The sequence below is a fragment of the Carassius gibelio genome, chromosome B13, assembly GCF_023724105.1.
Source record: "Carassius gibelio isolate Cgi1373 ecotype wild population from Czech Republic chromosome B13, carGib1.2-hapl.c, whole genome shotgun sequence".
Classification (NCBI taxonomy): domain Eukaryota; kingdom Metazoa; phylum Chordata; class Actinopteri; order Cypriniformes; family Cyprinidae; genus Carassius; species Carassius gibelio.
Window position 1 is genome coordinate 24798194 of NC_068408.1, and position 12166 is coordinate 24810359.

The 12166-nt window shown below is 37.7% G+C and overlaps 1 protein-coding gene across 1 annotated transcript; it reads right to left on the bottom strand.

Moving 5' to 3' along the window:
- Positions 1–2931: 2931 nt before the first annotated feature.
- Positions 2932–11395, bottom strand: tbxtb (T-box transcription factor Tb). Its single transcript, XM_052573076.1, has 8 exons — positions 11107–11395; positions 10406–10670; positions 10104–10238; positions 9938–9999; positions 9585–9646; positions 9172–9348; positions 8501–8630; positions 2932–3650 (listed from the first exon to the last, which is right to left on the bottom strand). Exons 1-8 carry the CDS (start codon positions 11310–11312, stop codon positions 3380–3382), a joined length of 1308 nt encoding a protein of 435 aa, XP_052429036.1. The 5' UTR covers positions 11313–11395; the 3' UTR covers positions 2932–3379.
- Positions 11396–12166: the final 771 nt, after the last annotated feature.

The following is a 12166-nucleotide window of genomic DNA, read 5'->3' on the forward strand; positions in this document are numbered from 1 at the left end:
CTGCCTTCATCTGAAAGAAGTCTAAAGGAAGAGACTGTTTGTGTCATAGGCCTGCACACTGACCTTAAGGCTAATTTAGGCCGGTGACACACTGGATGCGTGGCGCAAGCATCTCAGCCGCGTGGCGTGTCGGTTTTTAATTCGGCTCCTATGTTAACAGGTTAGAGCTTACAGACTGCCTGCGTGAGACGCGCGTCTCAGGCGCGGCTCGAGCCGCGCGGCAAACGCTTGCTTGCTAGAAATAGAACCGACGCCTATTTTTACCGCGACACGCGCGCGTGTTGGAAGCTTTTCCAGGCAAAATATAATAGGAAAATGTGTTTAAATGTCATTTTGTACACAAATACATATGAATTCCTGATTTTTTGATATTTGAAAGTCTATAGGTTGACATAAATTCAGATATAAAGGTAATAAAATAAATAAATACATAATTATCGATTTTCAAACATTGCACCTGTCAAACATAATCTATTTCGCCGTCAATACTTTTGACGGTATCCTTTATCAGTAGGCGTAGGTTTAGGTGTGTAAACAAAAGTATATATTGTTGTAATGAAGACATGAGCCTGGTCTGTCAACGGTCTCCCTCTACAGCAGCAGCGCGCCAGCGCCGCGTCAGGCACGCTTCTGGTGTGTAAAGACACAGAATCCGCCACGCTTCTGGGACGCTTCAGACACGCGGCGCTCACGCCACGCAGCCAGTGTGTCACCGGCCTTATACTTCTGTGTGCACGTAGGCTACGGCGTACTACTATGTATAACATATAAATGCGCTCAAACTGAGGACTGTTCATCTTGCTCTGAAAGCATTGTTACCATTTGTATGCCACAAACATGTACTGATAAGAATGAACAGTCACTCTGCAGTTTACCATATAAATCACCAAGGAGGAGTGAAATTACCAAGATGCCTTCAGGTGGCATCAGAACTTTTACCATGGGCATGGCAACATCTGTCCTCACTGAGAGCAATCCCATTCAGAAGGTCATGGAAGGTCATTACACAATTCTGCTAGTTCCTCCCTGCTGGCCAGGAAAGCCATCATTTTGTAGATATCATTTAGGTGATTTGTGGACACCAGTAGCAGCTATCATCACAAGTGAATGTCTTGTTACAAAACAAAAGGCAGATTTTGCATCCAAACCCAATGGTGCTGCACTTGTGGGTATGCTAGAGCCCCATCTACTTGTGCTAATTATGCTATTAAATGGCAACTAGGCCAAGAAAAAGCAGCCAGTACAATCAGGGTACATACCTCATCTATTTCTGCATTTCATGGAGGGGGAAGTTGATGGCCAGCCATTAGACCAACATTCCTTGGTATGCCAGTTTCTAAAGGGATTTCAGTTTGTGTCCAAACTGCACTTTACTGACACCAAATTGGGACTTGCCTCTCGTATTAGTCTCTCTCACTTAACCCCCCTTAAGAACTAATGGTTGATGCAGATTTTAAAGCTTTGTTCCTGAAAAAGATGGCTATTTACTCTGATAAAAAGGGTAGGAGAATTGTGTGCTCTTTCCATTAGCTATGGCTGTCTACATTGGAAATCAGATGGCACAGGGGTGTCACTCTGGACTAGCTCTGGCTTTTTGCCAAAAGTGATTAATCTTCAGTTTAAAATTCAAGTGCTACAGATGGTTCAGTTTCAGTCCCCTTCTTCCTCACAGACAGAACAGGAGGGTTTACTAACCCTTCCCAGACAGCAAGCAGTTTCGGCCCAGAACCGGCCCACATCTGGCCCGCGCTTTCTATGGGTTTTTATTTTAGTGCTACAAAGTTTATGGCATTTGATTATTAATAAATCATGAAACATGAAATCATCTTTTTGAAGCATATAAAGTAAGACACTTTGGCATTCATTTAATGATTAATATGAGTGCAGTTTTTGTGATTTCTGAAAATTTTGCTATCCTGTCATATATGGACAATCATAATAATTAATAGAAAGATTAGAAACACACCATTTCATCATTATCTGTAACAGAGCTTATGTTTTTCATATTGCATTAATTTTAGACCATTACACTCATTATATTTAACGGAACAACACATTAGTTACTATTATTTCCTTGTTTTTTTTTTTTTTTACTGCTTATCTAATAATATAATTCTGATTGTACTATAATTTGTTTAGACACTGAGAGAATAGAAGTTAAATTAAATCAATGCATTTAGCAGACACTTTAGCGACTTGCAATGCATTTAGGCTATCAATTTTTACCTATCAGGTGTTCCCGGGGTATCGGACCCCCAACCTTGTGCCTGATAGCGGAATGCTCTACCAATAGAGCTACAGGAACACAGTAATCAGCTTGATTTAATTTTCCCCTCTCATGAATGTGTAAATTAAGTTCACTTAGTTCTTAGAGACCACAGTATTTTTCCTGTGTTGACATTGGAAAGGTTTGGCAATATGTCATGTTCCCCTCTGGCCCCACTGTTAAATGACTGGAGTGTCTGAAGATGGATGCAATTCCTCACCTAAGTGAGTGGAATTTTCACATGAGAGAGGAGAACACAGCATTGACCGGGTGCAGAATCACTTATAAAAGTCCTTGGGGGAAAAAGTTACATCTGAGTCTTACTCAACACTTTGTTTAAATCTGAAATTAATCACAATACATGCTTATGAACAGATGTAATCTCTGCAAAATGTTTTAGATAAAAGTTGTTTATAAAGATAGGTTCAATATTTAGTTTTAAAGGACACAGCATGACTATATTGATGTTAGTATAAATGTTTTATCCATGTATGGCATGCATTAATTTACATGCATGCATTTATTATATTAGTTCTGTATGTTTTCCTCTTTTTTGAGAGAATAATAGCTCTTATTACTTTTTTATGAATATTATTTTTCTTCACAGTGATGTTCATGTTTCATTTTTATTTACTTATTTATTTATTTTATAAAAGTCTAAAGATTTGTAGAAACGTACAACTTTTTTACGTTTTATGAAAACTTTAAATTCAATTCAACATGCAGCAAGAAAAATAAAAGTTGTTAAATAAATGTACAGAAATGTGTCTGATAATGCAAAGTACACTTTGAATGAAAGATTGTCTGCTCATCTGTGCACATACAGTTTCCTTCAAAAATATATATAAATAAGCGTTATGTACAATATGCCATGAAATAATGACTTGCGTATTTAAAAGCCTAACATAGTACTTAATGATGAAATCATATAACATTGTTTACAATTGTGAGTTTTCATATGAAGATTTTGGTTAGGTTAACATATGCTTTAGATTTGTATTCAAATCTTGAAATTAGTTTTGTATGTCAAGCTAGTATGTTGATGTCAAAAGCTATTGCATGAAAGCAATAATAGATGAACATGGCTTTAATTTAATCCGTAAGGTGGATGTCCTATAAGGAGGGTGATGTGACTTGGGTCCAGGCTGTAGGAAGGCGTGCATGTGCTGAACTGTCATATTGTGAAGCCTCGTGCACCTCAGGCACAGCAGTGGGATCATATAAAGGAGAGCCAGAAGAGGGCGTTGTGGCCGGGTGAGCCAGGCTGCTGTAGTGACCGGCAGAGCCACGGAGGAACTGGGAGCCCAGACTGCCGCCTATACTTCCAGTCTGAGACACTGGGGTCAAAGAAGAGTTCCCGACGGACCACAGGCTGGTGTACTGACTGCAAACAGACAAACAAATGATAATAAAGAGCTTCCAGTTCTATTCAACATCGCATTAATACGAAATTAAAAACCAAGTGGAAAATAGTATTTATAAAATTAGAAACACACAGGAATATGGAAAAGTGTGCTTGGGTGTCTGTAAAAAAATATATAATAATAAAAAAAAAAATTTACCTAATGATTAAACCCTATTAGATACACAACGTTCTAAAGAGTCTAAATTATCAGCATGTCCAGCACCTTGTTGAAAAGCCTATACTCCATGACTTCTGTCCTCTCACTGACAGGCTTTTAGCATACAGTTTTTGTAAAACGTCCCCCTTGAGCCTGTGGCACATGTCTTTTTTTATTTTAAGTAAACATTAGAATAACTTTTGTGTTTTAATAAGATGAACATTTACTGATAAGTCATATATTATTATTATTATCATTTTATAAAATATGAGCATCAAATATGATATAGTTTTGGCTTCATATTCTCCTATGTCATGCTATATGAGCCGTAACAGCCTGATGTATCAAATATGGGGGAAAAAAACTAAGTTGTTTTTTCATTTTGTTTAAAGATTAGTCCAAATAGTCACAACTACGTTATTGATTTATTATTTTTGATATATAGGTGGTATAAGCTGCATTCAGTCACCACATAGAGGCTAGGTAGTGGGCTCATGACCCATTCGCACTCATTATCTCAACCAAGACAATCTTAACTTGCTCTTGAATTTTATTTAAGCATTTGAAACATTAGATCTATGCAATACAGTTAAAAGAAAGTTGGCTTCCACTGCTCACCCCTTCCAACCTTACAAACACTCTGGCTAATGAAATAATAAAGAAATAATAATAAAGAAAACAGAAGTGATCACCTCTGCCCATGTGACCGTGAATAACCAATAAGAAATAACAAACAATTAATGCTCTTACGGGTGGCCTGGGTATTTAACAGTAAGAATAATACTAAAATAATACAAAAAAAGAACCTTTATACATTACGTGACATTACTCTGATTTTGTCTTGAATGTATTTGAAATGTTTTGAGTTCCTACTGAGATTTTGTTATAAGCAAGCACTTCTGAAACTTTAGAAGAGATGTGCGATTACTAAAGTTTTTCTTAAGGTAAAGCAAAAAACTTAGGAAAAAAAACTCCAGTTATAGAGGGATACTCCACCCCAAATTGTTGTCATTAATCACTTACCCCCATGCAGGGCTCTGAACCGGTTCAAGGAACGAATACGAAAACTTGACAGGAACAGAACCAGACACAGAAACGAAATCAAATTTTTATAGTTCCGAACAGAATCGAAATTTAGAAATGGCCATTAACTGGTTAATAACGTTATTTTACCGTTCCATTTAATATTTGAAATTTGCTGTCAACCAATCACATATTCCAGCAGTGGGGCATATGCAAAAGTGACTCTGTTGCCAACGGGTGAAATGTCCACTCGGCTGTGAACTCATCATAGGCAAGTCTCAATGACAACGCACTGCCTTCAGGGCCGGATAAAGACCAAATTGGGCTTGATGCTGCAGCGTTTTTTCTCTGCATTGGTGCATGTGCATTCGACACTCCAGCACCAGCATGCTTAGGCTTTCCTTCCCAACTGAGGACCGCAGCTATCCTTTAATTATTCTCAACTTTGAGAAGCTCCGCTTGCCGGGGCATTGGACATCATCATGCACAGATAGATGCGCAACCCAATTTTGACATATGGAAACGTCTGAGAAAGATTCAGAGACGTGTATATTGAAAATGGGAAGTTGTCGTCATGGCAGAGAGCCCCTCCCTCGATATCACGGTCTCCGCCATGTTGGCAGGATACCGGCGGCGAAACAGGATTGTTTACATGTGTTGTTAACTCGGTAGTAGAGGAGGTTCTCGCAATTCTGCACTGTTTTACCATGCCTGGAAGTTACTGCTGCGTTAAAAACTGCTCCAGTACCTCTCACGATTGATATGGAAAACATAGGAACAGTGGAATACAGGTTTTTTTTAGGTTAAACCAAGCGCAAAACAGCAGTACTTGGAGAAGCGCTCAAGCATCCAAAATATTGACCCATACGAGCTCGCTGCAGCAGCACAGAGACCTGGACCATTTAACTACATGCACACATATGGACATTGTGAATTATATTGTTTTTGGTTTACGTTACTACAGAATGCAGGAGTTTAAAAGCCACAAGTCTTTGGAAAGTTACGAGGCTTTCTGCTGTGGCTGGGTCCATCTACAGCAGGTGATGAAAACAGTGTTGTACTGGCCAAAGTAAGTTTATTCACATGAGTTTTAGTGTATTGTAATTACATTGCACTTAGAATGCACTTCTTGACCAAAATGACAAAGTAATTAACTGCAACTGTTTCGTAAACACTAGATTGTAACGAGATGTTCAATATATACAAACGTTTCCAACATGTTTTGATGTAGGCTAAAGCTGTGTATGTTTAGTTATAATTAGATTTTAGCCCAATGACACATACTGTACCAGGTTTTTGTGTTGGGGGGCTGCAAAGTGGACAAACCAGTTCTGGGTTGGCTAGGGTAGTTAAATGTGTGATAGCAAGATGTAAATGTCCTGGTTAGATTAAAGCCATTAACAGCGTGAATGCAAGGTGACTTACATCGTAAAAAATATAATTTTCCAATGTCCATATGTGTGCAAAATGGTTCAGGTCTGGTTCAGGTCTCTGTGCCGCTACAGGGAGCTCGTATATGGGTCGATATTTTGGATGTCTGAGAGCTTCTCCAAACACCGCTGTTTTGCGCTTGGTGTGAGCTTGTTCCTGTAAGGTCCCCTTTCTTTCGCCTTATGTTTTTGCATTGCTTTACTTTCTTCCATTTCTTTCTCGTATTCGTAGATCCGTCATGATCTGTTCCGCTGACAAAATAAATGCGCAAAAATTAAAGATCTCTGAAATGTTTAGTCGCGCCTCTGTGAAGTTCTGAAGGCATTGCCCCTGGCAACCGATAGCGTATCCTGCCATCATGGTCGATCGGCTCAGACCCCTCCCAAATCAACCCAAATTGGCACGTGACTCCTCACTCTCAATATGTTTTTTAGAGGAAAAAAAATATTATTTCATCCAGGAACAGACATAATGCAGACGCAAAATGTTTTCAAACATTAGGCTATAATAAACACTAGGCTATTTTGTATAATCATTTGTCATTCAAAGACATCGCTGATACGGAAACTTAGATTTTGTGTTGCATGAGACCCAACATTGGTTTCAGTTTTGTTGTAGCCTAAATTAATTCGTTTTAGTTTGTCGTTAATATTGCAAAAGCTTCTTATATTTTTAATTCTTGTTAATGTTTTTAAACATTTTGCTTTAGACTACAGGCATTTTAGCCTTCATTATTTCGGAAAGTAATAGGGCTTATAAAATGCGATGAGCCGCGACTTTTATTTATTTATTTTATTATTTTTTTTTACTCTCAAAACACAATCTTATACAAGTGTTTTTTTTTCTTTTAACGATGCAGCAGACATTTATAAATATCTTTAAAATACTTTGTCTTTAAAGTGTTGTTAGATTATTATTATTATTTTTTTTTTTAAGTATCTTACATTTGACCAAAATCTAGAGAAGATGATGCTGTATTGGCTGTGATTAAGCATTAAATCTCTATTTCCTTTTCTGAGTAAAGAAAATGCTATACTTTATTATTATTATATTATTATTATTAGTAGGCAAGTTATAGGCAAATAATATTGTTTTTAAAAAATAACGTTATTAACTGGTATTTCTTCCACCCGAACCGGTTTCGGAACGGTAATAATATCAGAGGAATGCAAAACAGAAACGTTAAAATATCGATTCTGCACGGAGTGAACCGATTTAATTTTTTTTCCGTTTTCAAGCCCTGCCCCCATGACGTTCCAAACCAGTTAAAGCTTAACTTGTCTTCGGAACACAATTTACAATATTTTGGATGAAAACCAGGAGGCTTGTGACTGTCCCATAGACTGTAAATTAAAGTAAATAACAGTGTCAAGGTCCAGAAAAGTATGAAAAGCATAGTCAGAATAGTCCATCTGCCATCAGTGCTTCAACAGTAACATTATGAAGCGACGAGAATACTTTTTGTATGTGAACAAAAACAAAAATGTATACAATCCATCTCTCCTCTGTCTCTCCGCATAACCGTAGTGCCATTTTGGAGAATATCCGCTGAACGCAAGTAGCATACGCTCTTTTGTGTCATCTGCGACACAAGGATACGTTTTCTACATGTATTTACACTTTAATTTGAAAGAAAACAGTGCATCCGTGTGACACATCAGCTGACACAGAAGAGCATTCGCTGCTTGCGTTCGGCTCATATTCTTCAAAATAGTGCTACTGTTATGTAGGGAGAGACAGAGGAGACAAATTGTTGAATAAAGTCATTAATTTTGTTTTCTTTGCATACAAAAAGTATTGTTGTCGCTTCATAATGTCACGGTTGAACCACTGATGGCAGATGGACTATACTGACGATGTCTTTCATACTTTTCTGGACCTTTGCCGCGTATTTTACTTGCACAATCTCAAGCCTCCCGGTTTTCATCCAAAATATCTTAAATTGTGTTCCAGAGATGAACAAAGCATTTACGGGTTTGGGACGACATGGGGGTAAGTGATTAATGACAACATTTTCATTTTTGGGTGGAGTATCCCTTTAATCTGTTGTTGTTTAGGAGAAAAAACTGGCACACTAAAGATATCTTATTTGTGATTTCACCTTCTAAAGGAAATGTTATAATAATAATAATAAAAATATACATATATAATGTAATAAAAATAAAATAGCTAAAATAAAGTTGTAGTGGAAGTATGTGATGTGGTGAAAGAGCCTCACCTGGAGTTTGAGTTTGGGGGAGAGCTGTGGCCCATCGGGAGCACACTGGAGTGGGAGGACATCTGCAGACTGGACCAGTTATCATGAGAAGACAGCATTGACAGACAGGTGGAGCTGTCAGAGTAACCCACTGCAATACAAACACCACAGAATCAGATTCCAGTCGCACAGAATCCAGGCTGAGGCTTCAAACCCCAGTGTGGGTCAGCATTCCACCACCAAACTTCCCCTGTTTATGAGCGTCAACTCAAACACAAGAGCTGTAGGACTGTCGGACGCTCTGCAGTCAGTAAAACTTTCCTGAGTGGCTCATTAAAGGAACAGTTCACCCAGAAAAGAAGATACTCGTTTATAACCCTCATGGAACAAGTTTTAAGGACAAACTTCAAGCAGAATCTCCAACATTTCATTTCCAGGCAGGGGCTGTCAGGTCCAAATCTTGAAATAACACTAGCAATGTAAAAGTTATTCTTATTTAAAATCATGTTTTCACAGCAAAAAGACAATGTCCCATGACCTGAATGGGCACATATTTAGAATTATACTAAAAGGCTTTTTAGTTGCTGAAAACACTTTGATGGCTGATAAAACTACAACTAAACTGTGATTTTACAGAATTTGCATGTGTGGACTTTGGCGGGGACTGTAAGATCTGGGAGGGGGTAACTTACTGGGAGAGGTCGTCCGGTGGGAGTATGGGCTGGGGTAAGGTGTGGATCGGGGATTTCTCAAAGTAGAGTATCGTTCACAGCCATGGGATGAGGACAAAGACAGCGGGCCGCCAAACTGTGCGTGAGGGTTTGCAGAAGGGCAGAAAGACCCTGTGGCTGGCAGAAACCAGCTACTCACTATACCAACAGTAAAATGATAGTAAATGGGAAATTTATTTGGCACATAACTGTAAGAAATTATTATAAATACAAAACTGCTACACAACATAAACCATAAAAGATTTAATTTTGCCGTTTTTGCCTTTATTTGATAGGACTAGCCATCATTTTATAAAGAATTGTGACATAACTTAAATCCAAATGAATCACACAGATGATTATTATTGTGAGGATTAATAGAAGTTTGCTCTTACACTGAGAATAGCCAGACTGTTGACTTTCACTGACATCCTCTATTATGTCCTTATGATCACTTCTGAAAAACAAAAAAAGAGTATAATATTATATATCATTGTTTTTCTAGGACATCTTTTACTGAATTTTATCTTACAAAGTGAAATTCCAACATATTCCAATACATTTGTTACAATTACTGTATAACAAGGTAAGTTAGCCTATATGGTTTATGCATTTTTATTTTATACTACGACCACTAAAAGTATGTTTATACAAAACCTTTTCCTAGTTGGAGTAAAAAGTGACTAGACACTCATTCGTGTACAATAGACATTTAAGAAAAAAACATATCTATTTATTTTAACCATACCTTTCTTTGGCATCCAGGAAAGCCTTGGCAAATGGGTTGTATTTAATTTTGAGAGCTGTAATCTAAAAGAGAAGAATACGGATGTTAATCAGAGTGTTATAAGGCTTTGCACTTTCATTCTGTTTACAAGCTTTTTATGAAATCAGAGTTTAAAACGACTCACTACCTCTTCATTCTGGTAGGCAGTGACTGCTATGAACTGTGTCTCAGGGAATGAGTGAGTGGTGATCATTCTCTGTGGACCACCAACGCGCACGATGTGGACACGGGGCTCATACTTGTGCAGCGAGTTCAGCATAATCTATGAAAAACGGGATATATTTTTTAAACTATTTTTTTTTTCTGGTAGACAATTTATTGGACATTTAAATGAAATAATGAAAAATAGGCTTAATTACGCACAAAATGGTGATTAAACTTTATTCCACATCTTATTTTAGTTTATAAATCATGTAAGTGTCCACGAACCTGGCCACCTCCGTTCAGTTTGTTGGTGAGTTTGACTTTGCTGAAGGAGACGGAGGTTTTCATCCAGTGCGCACCGAAGTTCGGCGAGTCTGGATGGATGTAGACGCAGCTCGGCGCTTGTGGCTCGGGTTTGCCCCCCGGGACCCATTCACCGTTCACATACTTCCACCTGTGATTGTCTGCTGCCACGAAATCCAGTAAGAAGGAGTACATGGCGTTTGGATCCAGACCGGACACGTTCACCTTCAGCACTGGGAACATGCGCCTGATCACAGCAATTTAATTAGAGACGTTTAAGAAAGCATCATCACGTTTCTCTTTCAAATAAATGAAACGACTCCCACTAATATTAATTCGGTTAAAGTAGAATGATAAGGGGAAAAATATCTGGAACTTAAAACTGGATGTGGAACTGTTTTATGCTCGGTGTTGCGTTTGTACGCTGGAAGAAGAAAAAAAAGCTAACATTTTGTAAAACTTTAATTTATTTTATTAATATTATTTGATATGATAATCAAAGCAATAAGTTAAGGAACTTACATAACTTTCTTTTTTTCTTTGTTTGAGTGAAATTCTGTTTTTTTTTTTTCATTACTAAAATAAGTTTTCTTCTGTGCAGCGAGTTTGTAAACTTGCTGGGGAAAAATGCTAATTAATAATTGCTAATAATAAGACGAGTACTAATAAATAAATAAAAATACCTGCCATTCTTGGTCACTATCATTTCATTGGTCAGTTCTTTGAACTTCTGCCAAAGTTCATTTTCATCCAAACTGACTTTAAGATCTCTTTCTGTTGGATCTCCTTTCTCACTGCCAGCTTGAAGCTCATTCTCCACCGCAGTTAATAAATGATCCACCCGATACTGGATGCTCTTTTCCGAACAGTCTCTGGCCTCAGATGCCATTCTGCTATCCAACTGGTTCCAACAAGAAAAAATAAAAATAAAAATCCAAACTACGCGAGCTCTCCAGTCAAAAAAGGCTCAAGACTTGAAGAGATGCACCCAAATAAATACCCTCCAGGTAAAACTTTCACCATGCTTTGCTCAGGAAAGTTCTGATTGGCTGATCTTCGCTTTGATGTGGGCATTCCGGACAGTTATTGGTTCAGAGATCCAGTGTGAGGCGTTGCGTAAATATTTACACATAGTCACATCGGCACCTTAACTTGCATTTTAAAGGTGAAATGTCGACAATTTCCTCCTTACAAAAACGTAATAAAAATAAATGCATGTCAAATTGTAGGTTTTAAATCACTTTAACTGTTAAGACTTTAAATTCAAACGATGAACGTGTGTAAGATGCAATGGTTTCTGCTGAATACCACTGGGGAAGTGCTAAACAAACAAACAACAATTATTACATTTATTTTATAATGTATTATTATTTATTTATTTTTAATTGCATTGTAAAACATCTATAAAATATTTGATTCATTGGTGTAATGTAAGTCCCTGGCTTTTATGCGTTTAAAGCCCGTGGGACTCTTTCTCCTCCAGAGGTGTCAAAAGCGGAGGAAACGGCATCCGACTTGACAATGGGCGTTCATAAAATAGCGTCATGTTGGCGACAAAACTTCCGGTAAAAGTTTATGATTTCATTTCTAAAATGATTTTCATTTAAAAAGCATTTAAATATAAAAATATGTGTGAGCAACAAATGAAGACAGGCTTCAGTTTTTAACATCCATTTAGAGACAATGATTAAGACCAGACTCATTAGCATATAACTTATGTGTGAAGCGTATAGGCTATGACAA

Bases quoted from the DNA above. Each gene is read 5' to 3' on its own strand.
- tbxtb (XM_052573076.1), bottom strand. From the start codon at position 11,312: ATGGCATCTGAGGCCAGAGACTGTTCGGAAAAGAGCATCCAGTATCGG. The intron at 10,671-11,106 runs GTATTTTTATTT...TGCTGTGATCAG, and splicing joins ATAGTGACCAAGAATGGCAG to GCGCATGTTCCCAGTGCTGA. The intron at 3,651-8,500 runs GTGAGGCTCTTT...GTCTGTTTGCAG, and splicing joins CCCCCAAACTCAAACTCCAG to TCAGTACACCAGCCTGTGGT.